At 40.2% G+C, this 21,630-nt stretch overlaps 2 protein-coding genes across 3 annotated transcripts in view; one reads left to right on the top strand and one right to left on the bottom strand.

Annotated features, from left to right (window-relative positions):
• The first annotated feature begins 2,508 nt into the window (after nucleotides 1-2,508).
• cmklr1 (chemokine-like receptor 1) lies at nucleotides 2,509-4,158 on the top strand. 2 transcript variants are annotated; one of them, XM_030737676.1, is made up of 2 exons: nucleotides 2,509-2,557; nucleotides 2,678-4,158. In XM_030737676.1, exon 2 carries the CDS (start codon nucleotides 2,710-2,712, stop codon nucleotides 3,748-3,750), a length of 1,041 nt encoding a protein of 346 aa, XP_030593536.1. In that variant the 5' UTR covers nucleotides 2,509-2,557; nucleotides 2,678-2,709; the 3' UTR covers nucleotides 3,751-4,158. The 2 variants fall into 2 exon arrangements, with proteins under 2 accessions (XP_030593536.1, XP_030593537.1); XM_030737677.1 differs by having other exon boundaries at nucleotides 2,511-2,557; nucleotides 2,707-4,158.
• An 8,308-nt stretch (nucleotides 4,159-12,466) lies between these two features.
• wscd2 (WSC domain containing 2) overlaps nucleotides 12,467-21,630 on the bottom strand; it is a 40,304-nt gene continuing 31,140 nt past the window's right edge. The window contains exons 7-9 of the mRNA XM_030736907.1: nucleotides 17,012-17,176; nucleotides 16,715-16,915; nucleotides 12,467-13,326 (exon numbers count right to left, since the gene is read on the bottom strand). Coding sequence (XP_030592767.1) covers nucleotides 12,974-13,326; nucleotides 16,715-16,915; nucleotides 17,012-17,176 — 719 coding nt within the window. The 3' untranslated portion in view covers nucleotides 12,467-12,973. The remainder of the gene's footprint in view (nucleotides 13,327-16,714; nucleotides 16,916-17,011; nucleotides 17,177-21,630) is intronic.

Raw genomic sequence — 21,630 nt, 5'->3', positions numbered from 1 at the left:
CACCAGGAAAGCGGCTGGACCAGACGGTATTAGCGGACGTGTCCTTAAGACCTGCGCTGACCAGCTGGCACCTGTGTTTACACTGATATTCAACCTCTCACTGAAACTGTGTGTGATTCCCACCTGCTTTAAAAAGTCCATCATAGTCCCTGTCCCAAAGAAACCACACCCCAGCAGCCCCAATGACTTCAGGCCCATAGCGCTCACCTCTGTGGTGATGAAGTGTTTTGAAAGACTCATCAAGACATTCATCACCTCCTCACTGCCCACCACCCTCGACCCACTACAGTTTGCATACCGGCCAGACAGATCCACAGATGACGCCATATCCTTCCTCCTCCACAAGACCCTTTCACACATAGACACTGGTAAGGGGAACTATGTGAGAGTGCTGTTTGTAGATTACAGCTCAGCATTCAACACCATAGTTCCCTCCAGGCTGGTCTCTAAGCTGCTGGACCTGGGCCTGGGCCCATCCCTGTGCAGGTGGGTTCACAGCTTCCTGACCAGCAGACCACAGGTGGTACGAGTGGGTCACCTCACCTCATCCTCCCTCACCCTCAACACTGGATCCCCCCAAGGCTGTGTGCTCAGCCCTCTGCTGTACTCACTGTACACCCATGACTGCGAGGCCACGTCAGAGTCCAACGTCATCATCAAGTTTGCTGACGACACTGCTGTTGTGGGACTAATCTCTCACAATGAGGAGACAGCCTACAGGAGGGAGGTCTCCCGCCTGGAGAACTGGTGCCAGGAGAACCACCTCCTGCTCAACGTCAGCAAAACAAAGGAACTGATCGTGGACTTCAGCAGGAAGCAGCAGAGGGACTACCATCCACTTGTCATCAGTGGTGCTGAGGTGGAAAGAGTGGACACTTTCAAATACCTGGGAGTGCCCATCTCACAGGACCTGTCCTGGACTCATCACATAAACATCACTGTGAAGAAGGCCAGACAGCGTCTCTACCTCCTCAGGCGGCTGAGAGACTTCAAGCTCCCACTCAAGGTGCTCAGGAACTTTTACACCTGCACCATCGAGAGCATCATGCGTGGGAGCATCACCACCTGGATGGGAAACTGCACCAAGCAGGACTTCATGGCCCTAAAAAGGGTGGTTCGTTCAGCTGAACGGACCATCAGAACCACCCTCCCCAACCTGCAGGACATTTACACCAAGCAGTGCAGGCTGAGAGCCATGAAGATCCTAAAACAGCCCAGCCACCCCGGACACTCTCTCTTCTCCCTGCTCCCATCAGGCCGGCGTTACCGCTGCCTGAGGGCTAAGACTGAAAGGTTGAAGAAGAGTTTTTACCCACAAGCCATCCGTCTGCTCAACTCTGAGCCCTAACTGGACCATTATTGCACAATGTAAATATTATAATTTAAAAAGTGTGTATAGTGTATAGTATATAGAGTATAGTGTATAGTGTGAATTACTTTTTTTATCTTTATTCTTCTTATTTATATGTGTGTGTATATATGGTTGCAGGTACAAAATACATTTCACTGTGCATTGTACTGTGTATAACTGTGCATGTGACAAATAAACACTATCTTATCTTATCTTATCTTAACCTTAATCATTAAATTATCTTGTAGAAATGTGGGAGTTTGAGATGTAATAAGGAGTCCAGCTTCACGTATGAGAGCGCTGCTGTCCTCCTCACTCATTACATTTCCACACTGAGCAACTTTGCCATCTGTGTTTCTTCTTCTTGCAGCTGTTCTTGTTGCAGTTTCCTCTTGGTCAAGAAAAACCCAGAACATTAAGGAATGGCTGCATCTGCCTCCGTGATTACGGCTCCATGTAGCAGAATAACCACTGAGGGCTAATTCAGTCATGAAATGATAGAAGACGTGTGTTTACAGCAGCTGTCGCACTCTGTGTGCATTAGTCGAATCATCTGCATCAGAAGTTGGCGTTGCAATATCAAATTAAAATCATGTTGACCAAAGCTTAAATAAACAATGTGGTCTGGCTTGCTTCCCTTCCACATCTGGCCTAACACGTGCAGCTGTCAGAGACAGAAACATGAAAGCCAATTCAGAAAACTCACACTGGTGAGCACATACGTGACAAATTCAATACCTCTGTTTTTCATATGCCAGTGGAAGAGAATGATGGACCTTTGCTGAAGTGGGAAATTAATATTTAAACCAGCCCATTGACCATGTGGGTAATAATGGGTAACAGCTAAGAACAGCTGTGGTTGCTGGGACTGTGATCAAAGAAGGAATTTAAGTAATAATACTTTTGAGCTTGAGCTCTAACTGAACTCATCAGTCTGCTATCAATGATTTGTTATATAAACAATAGAAACTTGCCGAGCATGTTTTTAAAAAAAATCCATAAAAATAAATAAAACGCCCAGAGCTATTGCAGTGCAAGACCACAAAATGCAGTACTGAAATTAGGAGATGGAAGTGTTGAGAAACCACCCTGTCAGCTGACCTTGGTTACGTGCTGTGTGTTACATTTCTGAAAGCTTTATCTCAGCTCAGTTGGTACTCAGCTCTGGACACGATCAGCAGCAGCAGAGAATAGTATTTGTTGCAGGTATGGTGTTGTTTAATTATACGCAGTTATACATAGTTATAATGTTCCAAATAAATAAATGTAATATACCTTATTGGAAAAATATCTTTAATGAAGTGAAATGTTTCTTTTGTTTCACAGAAATTTCAAACACACTTTCTCACTTATAGGAAATGGATTTTGATTATGACGGTTATGATTATGGACCCACAAACTACAGTTATAATGGTCAATCCAATTCGACTCTATATGAAGAGGTGGTTTTTCAGCACAACTCAACGTGTGAAGGCTTCTGTGTGGCTTTAGTTGTAGTCAATATGACCATTTTCCTGCTAGGCTTCTGCGGGAACGCTTTGGTCATCTGGATTGCTGGCTTCAAGATGAACAAAACAGTCAACACCATATGGTACCTGAGCCTTGCAATTTCTGACTTAATGTTCTGCGCCTTCATCCCAATCACCGTTGCCTACACGGTGACCGAGGAGTGGATTTTTGGACGCTTCTTGTGCAAGTTAGTCCCTTCACTTATGTTCCTCAACATGTTCAGCAGCATCTTCCTCCTGGTCATCATCAGCATCGACCGCTGCGTCTCAGTCATCTTTCCAGTTTGGGCTCAGAACCAGCGCACTGTTAAAAAGGCATCAGTTGTTGTTGTCTTGGCCTGGTTTCTTGCCATTGCACTGAGCGTTCCGTCTATGCTCTCTCGAGATGTTGTCAGTCATCTAGGTAGGACCATTTGCTTCAACAATTACACAGTGCAACACAGTCACAAGACTGTTGCACTGAGTCGTTTCCTCGCCAGCTTTGTTATCCCTTTCTTCATCATTACCATCTGCTACGCTATCATCATCCTCAAACTTCGAACCAACAGGATGGCCAAAAACACCAAACCATTCAAGGTGATGACTGCTCTAATTGTTGCTTTCTTCATCTGCTGGCTACCCTACCATGTGTTCATCCTACTTGAGCTGAACATCCACCACCACGGCTACAGCATTGTATACATTGGACTCAAAGTTGGCACTTCTATGGCAGCAGCAAACAGTTTTCTCAATCCTGTGTTGTACGTTTTCATGGGCAATGACTTCAGGCGGAAGTTCAAGAGCACTCTGCTCTCAAAGATGGAGAATGCAATGGGAGATGAAGGTCGTACCACCAGCCGATACCTGTCCAGGTCCAGCTCCATGGACGGCAGAGCGTCTACGCACATCTAGAGGGGCAGAAATCACTCCCAAACTGTTTCAGTCAGTGGACTCACTGGCCAGCAAAAATACTGCTTTAAAATGTGCAATAAATCAATCAATTAACAATTGCCTGCTTGTAAAAACACACCTGTGAATCAAATATGTATATTTCCACTGTAAAAATGATCAGTTTAATTGAGATTTACAACATGTCTATATATAAACATATACTGAAGGAACTGAGCCAGCATGTAAACATACTATAATGTAAGTTTCCACATTATTGGAGCATTTAGTGGTACATTTAACTAATGCATATAAAAGAATTTTAGTTGTAAATTTAAAATGTTATGTGAACTATGTTTTCTGATATTAAGCACATAAAATGTATTATCTGTATATTAAGTGTTTTATGAAAATAAAGTGAATTAAACAAAATGGCATGCTTTCAAAAAACCATCACAAAGAGGCGCATGGACAAATGATTCTTGCAGCACTCTTGCATGGTCACGCATAAATGGTAAGTAGAAAGTCTGACGAAATGCTAAAAAAAAAAGAAGGAAATAATAATTCAGATGTGATGGAACAGACCCCAATTTTGGACTCGTTTCCTTTGCATTTTAATTAAAAGTTAAATAAACAAAGCGCACTCACTAAAAGAAAAAAGTCTTAGTATTTCCCTTTTTTTTTTTTTTTTTTTTTTAAGCCTGTCATGTCTGGTAGATCTTGCAAGCAGAACTGTGATCTGAATGCGTTGTTGTGCCAAACATATTTGCTATTTCAAGATGAGCTCTATAGGTTCTCAATAGGCTCTTCTTGTTGATGTTTTAACCCTTTATTTTATTTATCTGAGTTATTTTTCCACATACTATGTAACAGCCAGAGCTGACAGGCTGAAGAAGAGGAAAATAAAGAGAAGAAAAAGGGAGAGAGAAAGGGAGCAAAAAAAAAAGGGGAAAGAGCACAGGTCTATTAATCAGATACTTCATCACTTTAACATATAAAAAAATACTATCAATACTTGCAAAAATAAATTTGTGTGTGAAAAACAAAAATAACAAAGCATGTTACGCACACCAACAATTTTGTTGAGTTGTGATTGAGTGGGCGTTTGTGTCTGTGTCATGTTTGTGTCTGTGTCATGGAACGTACTTACCAATGAGGGCAAAACGCTGCAGCTCCACCCATCAGAAGCCAGAGGCAGGTACGGAAAGCCCCCGGAACCCCAGGCCACCAGCAGCCCACCAAGAGCCACGAAGACCCCCGGCCACTCAGTCCAAAGACAACCGCACACCTACCCCAGCAGACGGGAGAGGGTGGTCTCAGACGGAGCCCCCCCAGTCGAGGAGCGAGGGCTCCAGGGAACCCAAGGCGATGAGAAGCCAGCCCCCCCCCAGCGGCCAGCCCCCTGCACCGGCCGGCGGCAGGGCTCCCGGGCCCACGGCACCCAAGGACCGCCCGACCCTCCACAGAGCCCCCCCCCACGCCGAAGAAGCCAACGCAGCCCCGCACCGCACCCCCAAGGGGGGCAGGCCAGCACCCACGCCAGAACACCCAGCCCCACCCAGGAACCCCGAGGCACCCCCATCCCAGGGGGGTAGGGGGGAGGAGGCAACCAGCAAGGAGCGGCCAGGAGGCAAGGCACAAGGCCCAGACCCAGGTCCAGCCATACATACAAACACACCCAGACACCCGTGTACACATTTATACACAGATACTCATACATGCCCATACATACTTACCCACACACAGATATGCCATACATACACATTCACTCACCCACCCATACTCACGAATTTCCCTTTAATGCACATAAAACCTGAACAGCTCTTTATAAGAGAGGTTCTTATGGTTCTAATTATAACATGACTGTAACAGTTTCATGCTGCAACACTCCCTTATGTGTGACTGTCCAAATATAGGGTCACAGTAGCGCTTTGTCGATATTATGCAACAATAAAATGGACCTCTATTTTGTTTTTTCTCGTACGAGAGCTGTGAATGAAGTCTGTACAATAAATGTTTGAATTTTGGTTGCTGCTTTTCTTTATTCTGAAATTAAATGAGCTCTATTATAAATAGCTCTTTGATACGCTCTCTAATTTTTTAATATTGAGGCATAATTTGCATTTGGAGGCTGTGTTTTCCAACTAAACAGTCACTTACTGAAAATGTACTCATTTATAAACTATAATGAGCTATAAATTGTGATAAATCTACATGGAACTTTGACATTAGTTAAAACTGGGATAGCAATGTTTTTTTGGTAATGAAAATCCATAGCAGCCTTCTGCTGTATTTAAATCAAGTTGTTTATGAGGGAACTAAAGACTTCCTGCTCTGGGCCTGTTTTGATTATTTGGAAAATGTACTCTGTGAAGCAAGAGGTATCAACTATTATAAAGGACAAAAAAGAAACTAAGCTGTGGTAGTTAAATATTTTAACCCATCTACTACCACAGGGGTCACTCTTGGCCTTGACCCCTGTGGTAATATTAAGCAGAGAATTTTTTTTTTTTACTGCCTTAAGAAACGTTTTTATTATGATTTAAACAATTTAAATGTGTGTAGTTTACTGCATGCAAAACAAACAAACAAACAAAAAAAAAAAACACAAAACATTTGCATATATTTTATATGGTGAAATTAAGTAACATCAGTCTCTGCACAGCACCAGAAGAGCGTGGCATCTTTGCACATTACATTTGAGGCTATTTTTTGCAAGTGTTTGAAACCACAAAGAATGAATGAGAGACTCACAACACTGTGCTGCAACAAGCTAATGAGTTTCACCCAAACTGTGCTTGAAGTCAAAGTCACATTCGTCATTTTAAAGACACCTAATGTGTCTTTGCTTTTCATTGGCATAGTTATTACTGGCCATGTAGTTACAATACTCTTTCATTTGGTGGTGAATTAGATTCATTGTTCTGCATATGACTGTTTGCGAGTCTCACCAACTTCTCAGTGGCATTTAATTGTCATCAATTTGTACACTACAGCCAATCAGAGGCATTTTTCTAAACACATTCTTTCTGTATTCCACACATTACAATAACCTGTGAATTCTGGTGGATTGTGAGCCAGATTAGCTCATATATGTCTGGTTTACTCTGCTGTGTTTTTTTTTTATGTTGAAGCAGTGTAGGGCCGTGGGAAGACACATAAAGCACAGATTACTTGGAACACTGGCAGTGAGTCACAATGAAATGTTGGTCACAGATTTAGTCTTTTATGAGTCAAAATCAATATGCCTGGTGTGGTAGAGGGGGAGAGCTGCAGACCACAAAGTTTTAAAATGAATTGAAAATTTTTCTTTTTCTTTCTAACCTTCTGCCTACGGCAGAAAACATTTATACTGTGAAAAATCTGAGGTTTACTACAGACAAAAAATGCTGCTAAACATCAGTATTTTGCTAACAACTACAGTTATTTCATTAATATTTTATATATTACATATTGTATGTGGTGCAGTGGGATCACGTCGGTCACTGTATAGCAGTAGAGTAGCATCTTTGCATAGCACGTCTGAGGCAATTTCTTGCAAACTTTTGAAATCACAAAGTCTAATATAGATACACAAGCTTAAGACTTAAAAAAAAAGAAGTAAATCTCTAAGAAGTGGAACAAAAGTAACAACAGGAACTGTAAAAGAATTTTTTTTTTAAATGTTGAAACAGTGTAGGGGTGTGGGAAGATACATTCAGCATAGATTACTTGAAACACTGGCAGTGAGTCACAATGAAATGTTGTCAGAGTTAACCTTTAAAGCTAAAAGGCTTTTTTTTATAGCAGCTGGTGCACATGTGAATGTGAAAGAGTTTACTTAAAGTGAACTACAGGCAGCATATAATGCTCAACTCTGCAGTTCCCAGCAGCTCTACAAACTGTTTTAGAGACTTCACATTCACATCCACTTTCAAGTATGTTTTCAGAATTTTAACATGACCGAGAATGCCAGAGGAAATGCTAAAGCAGCTGTCAAAAACCACAAGCATCAAGCATTGGGGTCATCACTTAGAAAAAAAAAGAGGGTCACATTCGGTTACCTCTTATTATATTGCTTGCCTCATATGCGTCATAATTACTAGTTAATGTAAACCTCAAGCTGCATCCCACAGTCCACACAAGAAAAAAATAATCCTGAAAAAAATGTACCGTTGGTGTAACTTCAATAGATAAGACCAGTTTTTCATACTGTGCCACCATACAGTCAGCCTGTCATTAACTTGTTATAAAGTGTATTAAGCAATAATCTGATCCCTTTGCTTTGCCTGTGATATCAGGCACCTCTGCTTGTAAATCTAATGTAAATGTGACTTTCATAACAGCCAGTGCAGAGCTGCTTCGGGAAGTTTTTGTGTACTTGTAAATTGTGGCTTGGTGTCAGATCATTGTTGGTTTCTTCAGGAAGTGTTTATGGGTGGTGTGATAAAGTGCGAGGTGCAGAGACAGTGTTATCTTTGACAGTAAATTGGTCTCTTGCTGTTACCAGGAGCTGGCTCTGCAGCTTTTGTTGGGGGCCATGGACGGTCTCAACATATTAGAAAACATCCATAACCAATGTACACTTTACAGCATATATAATTTATATTGCTCTAATTTAACTTTAGTGCTCAGGGTGATACTCACAACTCATAGCACCAATCCCCACAATACCTGGTACCTGAAGCACTTTCCCCACTGAAATTCTCTATAAAAACATATGAGAACAGCAATGGAGCTACAATGTCACAAGCCTGCTCATCACTGCTTTTTTTACATGATGAAGATCAGGCTCTGGCTGCTGGGCTGGGGTTAGCATGCACTCGGCTTTAACATCACTGGGTTCTTCTCTGCTGTGCAGATGTCATTTTAGCAGCACTGGACAGTTGTTTCTGTCCTGGGAACTTGTTTGTTTGTTCTTTACCATCACGTTATTGTCCTTTGGTGCAATAATACAAATAATAATTACAAATAACTGAAGGACATTTATAAGTAATGACAAAATACTTGTAACTGTAAAGTGATTATTCACTTAAGTAAAATAATGCAAAGTATTGCTGCATTACAGAAAAATATAATCTGCTTTGTGATGTATTAAATCCTGACAGTGGATATAAAATTTTAGCTTTAGTGCTGTAGAGGGAAAAATGCTGTTAGGTTGGGAAGAGACAATAAAAGAAAAAGAAATGATCTCACTTACATCAGTCTGGCAGAGGTCACCAGAGGTTGAATCCTGATATGTTTGGTAATCCTTTCAATTTTCCTCCAGCTACCAGGAGGTCAACATTTTGGCTTTTTCTAATAGACTGCCTGCTACTTCAGTACAGATATCCACAACCCTCAGGTAAATTCTTATGACTTTATTCCCCTGACTTTTCCTCCTGGACAACCCAGTCATGGAGGGTCACTTTTAATGCCAGTCCCAATCCGGGATAAATGAGGAGGGATAGTGGATATACTGGAGAAAGAATGTTGTATATTGAGCTATAAGGCAGGAGGAAAAGAGGAAGACCACAAAGATGATTCATGGATGTAGTGAAGGAGGATATGCAGAGGGTTGGTGTGACACAGGAGAATAGGGTGAGATGGAGGAAAATGATCCACTGTAGCAACCCCTAAAGGAAGCAGCCAAAAGCAGAAGAAGAAGACTTTTCCTCCAGAAGCTGCCATTTGAGATTTTTGTACAAACCTTTAAGGTCCCTCAGGATCTCTACATCTTTTTCCATATCAGTGTAAAACTTGATTTTTGTCCAAAACCTTGGTTTAGAGTCTCTAAAGTGTATTTACTGCTAATTTAGAAACACTAACATCCCATGTTACTATAAGGTGATGAACGTGGTCAACACAGACAACAACCTTTATAGGGCTGAAAAAACTGCACGCATGGGGGAGAATGAATCCTCACAGAGTGAAAAGCCCCAACTCTATAGCAGAAACAAGCAGGTCTGCATAACAACTGCAGGAGAGCAATAATTTTATCACACTTGTACTGTAATAAAGTTGGATTCTACAGTTCCTCCAGGGAATAGCCCACATTTTTGTGTAACCCTGTTTTCTGCTAGCAAAAGAGAAAGAAAGAAATTCTATTTACTATTACAGTGAATTAAATGAATCACATCTTCCCAACCAAGCTGGGTTGGTTTGAAAGGTGCATTCCTGTCTCAAGTAGAAATGGAGAAACCTTCTGCTTTCTGTATTGCAGCAGTCTGATTTCTCAGTTCTCAAACATGCACAGTGTTGTCAAAAGAAGAGGTGACAACAGAGTGGACATCCCTATGTCCCAACTTTCTGTAAATGTGTTTCTGGTTTCAAATTCAAAATGTAAATGTGAAAAATGTGGTTATATTTTCTTAATTGTAGCATTTATTGTGTTATGTTTTTTTTCAGAAACTGCTGCTCTACTGGGATTTAAAACACACAACCATCTCTAGGGTTTACAGAGAATGGTCCAAAAAAGAGTGAATATCCAGTGAGCCGCAGTTGTCTGGGAGAAAATGCCTTGTTGATGCCAAAGCTTCAAGCCAATAGGAAGGCAACAGTAACTCAAATAACCAGAAAATAACCAGAGTATTCAGAAGAGCTTCTCTGACTGCACAACACTTCAAACCTAGAAGCAGATGGACTACAGAAGCAGAAGACAACACCGAGTGCCACTCCTGTCATCTAAGAACAGGAAACTGAAAATTACAGTTCACGCAAGTTCACCAAAATTGAACAATAAAAGATTGGAAAATCCTGCTTGGTCTGATGAGTCTCGAATTGTGCTTCAAATTTGGGTTGGTAGGGTCAGAATTTGGCATAAACAACATAAAAGCATGGATCCATCCTGCCTTCTATCAATGATTCAGGCTGCTGATGGTGTAATGATATGGGGATATTTTCTTGGCACACTTTGGGCCCCTTAGTACCAGCTGAGCATTGTTTAAACAGTGCACCCATCTTCTGATGGCTGCCCGCAGCAGGACAGTGCGCCATATCACAAAGCTCAGGTGATCTAAAACTAGTTTCTTGAACATGACAATGACTTCACTGTCGGCTATAGCTCAGGAGGTAGAGTAGCTCCTTTACTAATTGGAAGGTTGGCGGTTTGATCCCTGGGTGCTCCAATCCGCATGGAAAAGCATCCTTGAGGCAAGATACCAAACTGATGCATCAATTGGAGTGTGGATGATAGCTAGAAAACACTTACATGCTGTATAAAGTGCTCTGAGTGCTCATGTAGAAAAGCACTATTTACTGTACTCAAACACTTTTAGGATGTCATATCAAAATCTCTGAGAAATGTTTCCAGCATCTTGTTGAATCTGTGCCACAAAGAATTAAGGCAGATCTGAATTCAAAAGGAGGTACAACCCGATACTAAAAAGGTGGGATGAAAGCATACGTCTCTGGCTTGGTCCATCTTTCATTTAAATAGTTAGACATTAAACCTGTTAAAATGAGCACATTAGTATTTTTACTGAGGACATGTTAGGATCACATGACATAGCTTATTTAACCAAGCGGTACGCTTGTAGATGCTTAGTCTTGTTTTTCTCTTGGCCGCCCTCTCAGTGGTTTACAGGAAAGCCTTGTCGTGCACACTGAACCATAAAAGTATGGAACCTCCAAGGTTCACAGGAGGAAAATACTTTTTCTTCATCCTGTGATACGCTTGGTAGATGACAGTCGGGGGATCACGGTTAAAGGTAGGTCAGGTATGTGACGTATTAATAAAAAAATAAAAATGCTGAAGACTACCTCTGTCTATTGTAGCTGAATGCATTTGAGCAAACAGCTGACCATAGCACATTATTTAATTCAGTCAGGAGCCACTCATTGAATTCACTCATTTATTGGGCCAAGTTACATGACATTCATTCCATAGAAAATACATTCAAATGTGACACCTGTTCAATAAGTGCCAGCTTGTCAATAAATGCAAGAGCCAATAAAGTTTAAAGCATGTGTTAAAAATAGAAACAACCTCTCCTGTTTGCTTGTTGCAATACAAATAGTTTGGACCTGTCAGCATTCACTATAAAAATATACTTTTATCATACTTAAAATGGAAGTCAGTTAATGCTCTCTGGTTCTCAGTCACCGGTGTTTTTTTTTTTGTTCTATTTAAATATAATTCCTGTATTTCTTAATCTGTATATTTGTTTATTTTTAAGCATATGGCAGAGAAGAGCGAGTACCGTTTAAAGACGTGCTGCAGAATGTTTGCTGGAGATTTTTTTTTTTTTTTTCACAAGGAAGAGGAAATTGATTACCAGCTTTAACGGTTTCAAAGCTTTTCTTACAACAAAGCAAAAAAATAAAAAATAAAATAGACAGTTTTCACATTCAGCATGATTTGCTCTCATAAATAAATAGTCACTACTACTAAGGTAAACTCCAGTCTATTACACGAGTGTAATGCCTAATTCCTCAGTGATCTTTGGGGAAGGTGTTGCACACTGAAGTGCTTTTTGGATTTCTGCATCGAGTCCAGTGTTAAGAAAACATATTCACATCCAAATGAATTAACATGTGCGCTGCTCACCAGAGATAAATAAATGCTGAAGACATTAATCCTCTTCTCTCCCTGAGTCATTCCCTTTGAGAGGGATAACTCACCTTCTTGAATATGAGGAATTAAGAATTGAGTTCTCTTAACCTCTTGATTTCTTGTACTTACAGTAAGTTAAATACCTTACAAAAACTTGGAAATGCACAGTATCATCATCAGGAAGTTATACCCTGCATATTGCACCCCACCCCACCCCCCCCTCCCGCCCTCAACAAAGAGATACAGCTTTCAGTGACCTTTTTATAGAAAATAACTGTAATAGCAGCAAGAAAATTAATGTTTTGACTCTTTTTTTTCACAAAATAAGCTCATTGAACACACTTTGCAGTGATGTATCATATCTTTTGTCAGCACAGTCAGAGGAGCCTCTCTGTAGTCACAGCTACTGTAGCTTCTTTGTGTTAAGGCATGTGCACATGCCTACATAGCACATGTGCATAGAGCAGGATAAGGAGTGCTTTTCATTCAGTAAATTCGAGAAACGCAAACCTTCACGATTAAAACTGTCATGTCTACTCTATGAATGCACAAAGCTGCTTAAGTTTAATTAAAAAAAAAAAAAGGTGAATAAAAAAATGAAATGTGTCAACATATATGACTTAACAGAAATCTAACAGAAATAAAAATCTATTTAAATCATGAAATTCTACAAGATATGTAGAAATAAAAAGGAAAATTAATGAAATATAAAGGAAAACAAAGTCTTCACATTTATCATCTTGGCATATAGTCCTCTGGAACCCCAGACATGTTTCTTTTCTTCAAGGCAGCGTCTACTGTTCTGATCAGTTCATTGATGTTGGAACGCATTACAGGAGTATACGGGTCGTACTCGAGCTTACGTAACCCCGACCGTTTGAAGTTCCCATCCTTCTGGCCCTCGACGCAGAGCAGGCGATCCTCAGAAACCTTCAAACCCAGAAACTGGACCATACCTTTGAGTTGGGAGAACAGGTCCCTCTTCAGATCCTCAAAATGGACCACATGCACGTTTTTCCCATAATGCAGCCAGTCCAACGTGTGGGACGCCCACCAAGGGGCATAGTTCTTGACAAACTCTGGCCACTCTGCAGGATAAAGATCACAGAAAATAAATAAAACCGGAATTGTGGGTACCAGTGCACAAGATAAAGGCCATTATATAGTACAAGTTGAAATTTGGCAGGAAGAACATTTTAAAATCATTTAAGACACATTTAAATATGGGTTTTGCATTCTTTTGTGTGAAACCCGAAATATAAACTAGAAACTGACATGTAAAACTAATAACAATACAACACTTTGCTAAGTTGTCTGTTATGTGCAGGCACAACACTGCTGGTTCATCCCTTGAGTCAGGTTTTTATGCTTGAATGATTCATAGGTTAGTGTTAAGGGATTCAACAAAAAATCAAAAACATTTCTCTGAAAATGTTCAGGTACAAGGACTGAACTGAAAATGAGTGAAAAAGCAGCCAATGTACAAAGAAAAACTTTGCTCAAGACAACTTTTAAAAATGACAAGAAAATCTGTCAAAATACAAAGAAATGAAGGGTGGCTCAAGACTTTTGCACAGTACTATAAATAAGGATGAAAGAATTGGCAACCAAAAGTGTAAATGAAAGAAAAACAATAAAGAAATTACAGAACTGAGACACAGAAAATGCCTGCAAAAAAAAAATCTATTCTCACTTTTATTTTTGTTGTTGTCTCTGTTAATAATAGAAAATTTGCACTTTGAGAGTTCAGGTACTGCTTATTAAGTTATAATTATTAAGTTATAATCATTAGAGTGCTTACACTGCTATGTGCATATGATCAAAATTGTACTTTTGTCTATTCTAAAGCCCTTAGTAAAATAAAAGTCAAAGTGTCAGCGTGGGCTCTGAGTTAAAGGGAAATGAGAGACACAAAACAGTGATGTCATTTGACTCATAAGGTCTGAAGCAATTCATGGCAGGGAGGGGACATTAAGTAATTTCTGAAATGTCTGAACATTTTTGGTTGTCATTCAAACTTCCCAGTTACTGCAGGAAAATCCTTTTCTTGCAACTTTGACTCATTCATAATCTAGTGGCCCATAAAAGTAAAAGCAGGATCTTTGCTGCATAAGGACAAATCTTTACTGCTGGGAGAGGGTGTCGATAAAATTTAAAGTCTGCTGAGTTTGCAATGTGTCATAAACTAATAATAGAGGAAACTTTAATGCCAGGGTGCACAGAACGTCAAAATACTAAGAAATACTAAAAAACTGTATCTCTATCCACACTCTGTTCTGCTTTTTTTTTTTTTTAACACCAGCCCTTCAAGAACAAAAAACACAGATCTTAAAATATAAAAGATGAAAGTATTTTTACTCTTCCTCTGAAATCCTGTTCTGTTAATCTCAAACTGATGATACAGAAAGTATATTAACAGAAAACCCAAATAAGGGCATTTACATGGGCGCTAAATCCACCAGATAACACTGGAAAATAGCTCATTGTGCTTTGTAAAATGACATGCCCTCCAAAATAAACTGCACTTGCCCCTGAGTTGACTTTATGGGGCCACGCTGGAAGGCATCAGTGTCTGTAACATCATCTGAGCCCCAGTCTCCCTCTGCGGAGGTGAATGCACTGAATCGTACATGTGGGGCCCTGTGCACAATGTCACACTGACCCACTCTCTCTGTATTCGAAGTGGCAGCTGTCAAAAAGCCTTTCTCTTTAGTGATGTCACTGCATCATTTCCCAAACAACAGAGGGAATAAACATTCATTGGAAAAGGCAGGCCAAATGTGCTGATGTTTTCACAAAGAGAGGCAACTGCTGGGTCGGCAACTCTCCAGCCTCTGGAAAAATCGATAAAACCTCGCATAAAGTCAGACAGACGAAACACGGACAAAAGTGGTTGCCACGGTTACTAAGGCACAGTATGGTTGGTGAATGTAACAGGAAGAGCAAAATTTGCATGAAATATGAAGACATCTGAGCAAGCAGTCACCCATATTTTTTAGGTAGTTGCTGGCCCCCAGAAGATACATGAAATATGTTATGAAAGAGGAAGTTGGTAATCACTTATTTTAATCATCAAGTGGACATAAGAGGAATTAAACATGACTAAACTGTGCTGACTCATCATTAAAAAGTTTCACAACGCTGAATGACAACCTGGATGGAAGACAAAATGTCTCAACTACTGCACAACAAAGCAAAAAAAAAGTAATCTGCAACTTGTAATAAACTTTCAGCTTATAAATCAACCATCACATACTGTAAACCTCAGCATGATGTGTCTGGGCTCATGAGTCTCAGGTTCTGCTGTGACATTTGGTTGGTAGGGTCAGAATTTGGTATAAACGATATAAAAGCATGGATCGATCCTGCTGTGGATCAGTGTTCAGGCTGCTGCTTGTTGTATAGCAACACTTCAAACCTTGAAGCAGATGGGCTACAGAAGCAGAAGACAGCACTGAGTACCACTCTTGTCATCTAAAAACAGGAAACTAAAACTGCAGTTCAGACAAGTTCACCAAAATTGGACAACAAAAGATTGGAAATCTTCTGATGGCTGCTTCCAGCAGGAAAACTGGTTTCATGCCAATGAATTCACTGTCCTCAAATAACACTCCACAGCCACCAGGTCTCAATCCAGTAACGCTCCTTTGGGACGTAGTGGAACAGGAGGTTCACATCATGTACAGCTGACAAATCTGCAACAACTGTGTGATACTGTCATGTCAATATGGAGCAAAACCTCTGAGGAATGTTTCCAGCTCTTTCTTGAATCTATGCCAAGGAGAATTAAGGCAGTTCTGAAGGCAAACTTGGGTATAACCTTGTATTTGCAAGGTGTACCTAATAAAGTGTCTGTTGCTACATTTCAGCAGCTTTTTTAACTGTATATTTTGACATTTTGGAATTACATAGCTTTCCGATGAAGAGTAGAGTGTTAATCTCACATCTGCAGCTAAAAGCATAAAAACAGGAAACAAAGTAAGCTGCTTAGTATTCAGAGCATAAGCACTATCTATACAAGTATACATACATTACCCAGATTAGAAAGGGAATGAAAATCAGACTTGACATAAGGCATTAATTAATTCATCTGAATGTGCAACACTGTGGCTAAATGGTGGAAATGGTTTTCAAAAGGCTTCAAGAACAAAATGTTGCGCTCAGCCACACTGGCTTAGGTCAAACCGCTAAACAAGGCCAGAGTTTGTTTGCATTTCCTCAATTTCCTCACCATTCTATATCGCAGTGGAACAACTCCCAGTTTGTTCCTTTTCTCTTATTTTGCAGCAATAAAGTTTCTACTTACTTTGAAGCTTTACTCAAAGTTCAGCACATCACAATCGCATGTAATCGGTACAAAAAATGAAATGTGCCTTTAGTGCCTCGGTTTAATGAAGTATTTCATTTTGTTCATAGTACAATGAGAGACTTCTGTGCAATGTAATATTCATTGATCCAGAGATTTCACCAGCTTACCTTTCCCTCTCCAGTGGGCCTGAGAAGCAAATCCAATATGTCCACCGTATTTGCGGTTAAATTCTGCCATCAGGGCTTTGTAGGGGTTTCGGATCATGAGGATGCTGGAGTCGAAGGCTTCGATTTCTTTCTTGCCGCTCTCGTGTGTCTTAATGCATATTGTCCTCCCGCTCCGCCAGTGGTCACGCTCCCCTTTAAATCCTGTGAAACAGCGAAATGCCAGAGTGACTTCACAGCATCCATAGAGGTGTATTCATGACTGTCTATGAATCATTTGAGATACATGTTGAGGCCTACCTTTATTGTAAAGGGAGCCATCAAAGTAATAGCTGCCGGTGTAGAAACCAGTGGCGAGCTCTATAAGGTGGCGAGCCCAAGTGTTGCCAGCTCCAGGGAAACTGGCGAGGGCCACCAGCTGCTTAGTACGAGTGGGAAGGAAGTGCCGGTCCATGCACCGGTTATCTGACAGTGGACAAAGACCAACAGGTTAAATTACTGTTTTGCTGCACAGAAAAAATGTCTACCCATGACCCAGCAAAATACTTGTAAAGTTGCTCAAAGTTTCAAATTGATACTGAAAGTCATTCACTTGCTTTTGTAATAATAGGTGCAGTAATAGTAAAAACCAGTTTTAAACCACTAGATACAGTCACTACTGGATGCATCTCCCAGCCACCAAGTTGCAGTTAATCTATTTGTATCCAGACCAACCTGTTGGCGTGACTGTAGCTCAGGAGGTAGAGCAGGTCACCTACTGATCGGAAGGTCAGGGGTTTGATTCCTGGCTACTCCAGGCTGCATGCCAATGTATCCTTGGGCAAGATACTTAACCCCAAAGTTGCTCTCCGACGCAAGCGTTGGAGTGTGAATGTTAGATAACAAAAGCCCTTAGCCTAGTTAATCATGGAAGTGCTTGTATGAATGGGTGTGAATGGGGCAAATGAAAACATGTTGTATAAGCGCTTTGAGTGCTCAGAGTAGAAAAGCGCTATATAAGAACTAGTCCATTTACATATAAAATGCTGTCACTTCATCATTTGTGTACAATTTTATAATATGAATTCTTATGAAATGTATGAATTCTTGAGTTACGACTCAGTCACACTAGAGTAAAAATAGGATGGCAACCTTCTTTCAAGTGGGGAAAAAAAAAAAAAATCAGTGGTTTCCCAGTGACTGCATTAATAATTTTTCAGCAGCTGACTGCAAAGATTTGTGTGCAACACCCTCAACCTCTTGGTGAACACTTTTAATCACAAGGTGACTGCACAGGTTGCCCAGACTGACTGCAATCACTCTCAGACAGATTAGAGAAGATTTACAAACAATTGCTGTCTAATTTATAAATACAGACAGATTGTCAACACACTGCAATCAATCTGAGTCAGTCTGCGCCCAACAGAGCAACTCATCTGCAACTACTTGCAACTTTGCAGTAGGGGACTTTACTCAACCGGTTGCCAAATGGTTGTATTCTAGTCAGATTCCTATATAAAACTGAAACTGCAGAGCGCTTGTGTAACTTTGCAGCCAAATTGCCATGCTGCAGCATTTACATCACAATTTGAGGAGGAATTTCTGTTTCACATCTGTGAGGTTCTGGCTGGACTCTGAGTTTATGTGAGTTTCTGTTTAATGTGTACGCAGATGTGGACTGCATGTAATTGCCAGCTTGACCCCACTTTATTGCTATTTACTTGCTGTTTTCTTGCAGGTTTTTGCCATGTTGACACACCAAAGCCACTTGTGAAGACACTAGCTGACCACGAGTGATCGCAGACCCAGCCCATGTTTTAAAAATAACCATTTAAAAGACAACAAGATCTTAACTGCATTGCACGCGGTCACAATAACTGCCACTGCTACTGCTTTCCTTAGTGTGACTGTAACATTGGGGCCCAAATGTGCTGTAATTTTACACTAACCAAGAAAATCTCATCAGTTCTCCCTCGATTCCTACTTGCGCCAACACATTCAGGCATTCATGATATATTTTGGTTAAAAAAACACAATATCTGTTGAATAGACAGGTTCCTTTTTCTGTTTCCAATTTACCAAGAATAATCACATGAAGTTCATTTCCCACAGCAGCTTATTCTCGTTCTTCTGTGTTTGTTCACCCCAACCTCCATTTCTGTTTACTGCAATGTGATTCTGCTGATCCAAACCACAGCTGTCTGCTGCCCACAACAACGCCTATAGTAAAGACAGACTTATTCTAAATTTTTTGAACTCAAAAACAATATTTGGAATAATAAAAAGAGAATCCATAAATCTGACGATTACAGTGTTGAATTGGGTTGCATGTCTGGTGCAGATTTTACAGCTGAACCCAAAAAACATTCAGTTATCAAACAAGATTAGTATTCTTTTAAGTAAACTTTTAAAAAAACACACACAAAATATTTTAAATTTGTACATTATTAAAATAGGAATAAAACAAAAATATAGTACTCTTAAATTAAGAAAAAAATCAAAACAATCTATAAAAATGATAAACTATAAAAAAGCTATGTGCAGATGATTAACAACATATAGTGTGCATCTTTACACGAACAGAAGAATTCAAACGGGGTTTATGTCACGCAGTTTCTGCTTAACAAGAACTCAGAAGTGTGACTTCCTCATATGTGACACAACGCTGTGCAGTTCATGTGCATGTCTGCAAAGTCCAGACAATAATATTACACCCATTTTTTTTTTTTTTTTCCTTCTTGCCCTCTGCTCCTGCTTAAACTACCCAGACACACTCGGGGTGTGTTCACAAATATAGTTTGTTTGCGCGCACAAAATGTTGAGACATTTCTGTGTTTATTCCTGGAATTGTTCACGCACTGTGGTTTTAAGCTTTGTATTTATTTTCAGTTTTGCAATTTTTAACAAGCAAAAAAAAAATGTCAGTATTGGGAAAAAGAGCCAAAGCAAATAATTACACTTGTTGTTAAAGAAAAGGTTATTATTTTTACTTCATGGTGGAAATGGAGAGTGGAACTAATTAAAGTGGAGCCAGTGCGCTCTGATGTATTGCACCTGGGCTTCCTAAGTTAGGGACCCTGCCCACTGCTCAGAGAATGAGTGGTTCATGTCTTCATTCCTTTGACAGTTCCATCTGTGCTTTGCAGGTTTGTACACTAGGAAACCACGGACACAAAAACATTTTTTTCAGCACCACTGTAACGAGCTTTTTTTATGGATAAGGTTGTTTGTCTTAGTTTAGTTTGTTGCCATGGCATCGTAAGGAAAGAAAGGTAGGAGCCATGTTACAATCAACAATATTTTTAAGCTTCACAGTGTACTGATATTGTGATTGTGTAGATGTATTTTCAATAATGGGGTCCTGAACACTTGACATATGTGTTTGAAAATGCTTTGGGTTAAGTTTTAAAGGGTGACTCGGTTTTGTTAGTTTGTCATTTCTTTGAAATTCTGAGCTTATTAACATGACATGTTAAAAATTCACAAATGAGAGCAGTTTACTTAAAGTAACTCAAAGGCTGTGATTTATGCTGTTAAGCGAGAATTTCTAACTGGCTGAACTGCACTGCATGATTGAAGCCGTGTAACCTGGGAGGTTCGATGCTCCTGACTGAATCTCGATGTTGAGTTGGTTTATACAGTTTGAAACTACGAGTCATATCTGTCGCTGACATGCAGCAAGTGAAGCAAACAATGGACACTGAAACAAAGAGACATGGTTGCACGAGGGAACATCTGCACATTTATTTGATGTTTTTAAGTCTTTGTAATAAAAGAGAACATTTGGGAACAGAAATGAGTGGTTCATGTCTTCATTCCTCTGACAGTTGCATCTGTGTTTTACAGGGAACCACAGGATACTGAACCAACACACCAACCAACCAACCTGTGATACAGCAAGTCATGGGACCCGCAACATTTGTTCACTCTGGGTCAAATTACTTGATGAGTTTGCAAAATTGTAGCTTTTTTCCCGTGGTTTGGTTTCTGTTCACACAGAGAAAAATCCAAGTGGACTCAAATGCGTCATTGCAAACCACATGACAACGTTCAGATGCGCGTGTTGCAGAAGCAACAAAAGTAAATAAAGGAAGAACGTGCTGTGCTCTGGACTGTTGGATAACATATTTACGCCCAACATTCATATCTGGTTCCCTCAGTTCAACTCACAGCTAAATGCTACAATCTGTGCACTCTGCATGTCTGTGGCACCCTGCGGCATCCCAGAATGCAAAGTATACTTGACGGCAGGACGGTGTTTTGCTCAGACTTTCAACATACACCTCTGAGTTGGATCAAGGTTGGATCATGTTCTCACCATAAACAAACTGCCCTGGAGTTTGTTTGCAACTAAAACTAAGACTGCCTCCTACAAAAGGATCATTGTGGTCTGCAACAGAGTATGATTACCATGTTCACATCTCTACAAATGAACCACACCAAGACTAAGACCACACTACTCATTTATCTATATCTGCATCTAAAGTTAATGGCCTCTTCCTTTGGTTCCATGAAGTTTCATAAAAATTGGGCTGGTAGCTTTTGGACAGCCTGGAGGTACTGACAACAGACATCCAGTGCTTTTAATAACTGATATAATAAACTGGGTTAGGTGATGCAGTTTTGGTGTCAGCAGACAAAAATCTGTGATACCTTTTTGGCATGTTGTGATTCAAGTGATCTAAAAGGGAACTATAGATCACTCTGGGCTCTGTTTCTACTCTGGGACTTTGGCCAATCACAGAGAATTAGATGAGATCAGATGATTAAAAAAAACCTCAAAAGTTAACTGATTCAAATGTGGCTGCTGTTCCCTTCAATTTCAGCTCCTTGTTCACCTCTGGACCACTTTTCAGTACTTCTGCTACATTTGGATCACCATCTGATATTACCTTCTGACTACATGTATTTGCACATCTGCCTGGTCTGATCTGCAGGCC

This window comes from Archocentrus centrarchus, chromosome 9, assembly GCF_007364275.1.
Source record: "Archocentrus centrarchus isolate MPI-CPG fArcCen1 chromosome 9, fArcCen1, whole genome shotgun sequence".
Taxonomy (NCBI): Eukaryota; Metazoa; Chordata; class Actinopteri; order Cichliformes; family Cichlidae; genus Archocentrus; species Archocentrus centrarchus.
Note: the sequence above shows the minus strand (reverse complement) of the source record. Positions and strands in the feature narration are given on the sequence as shown.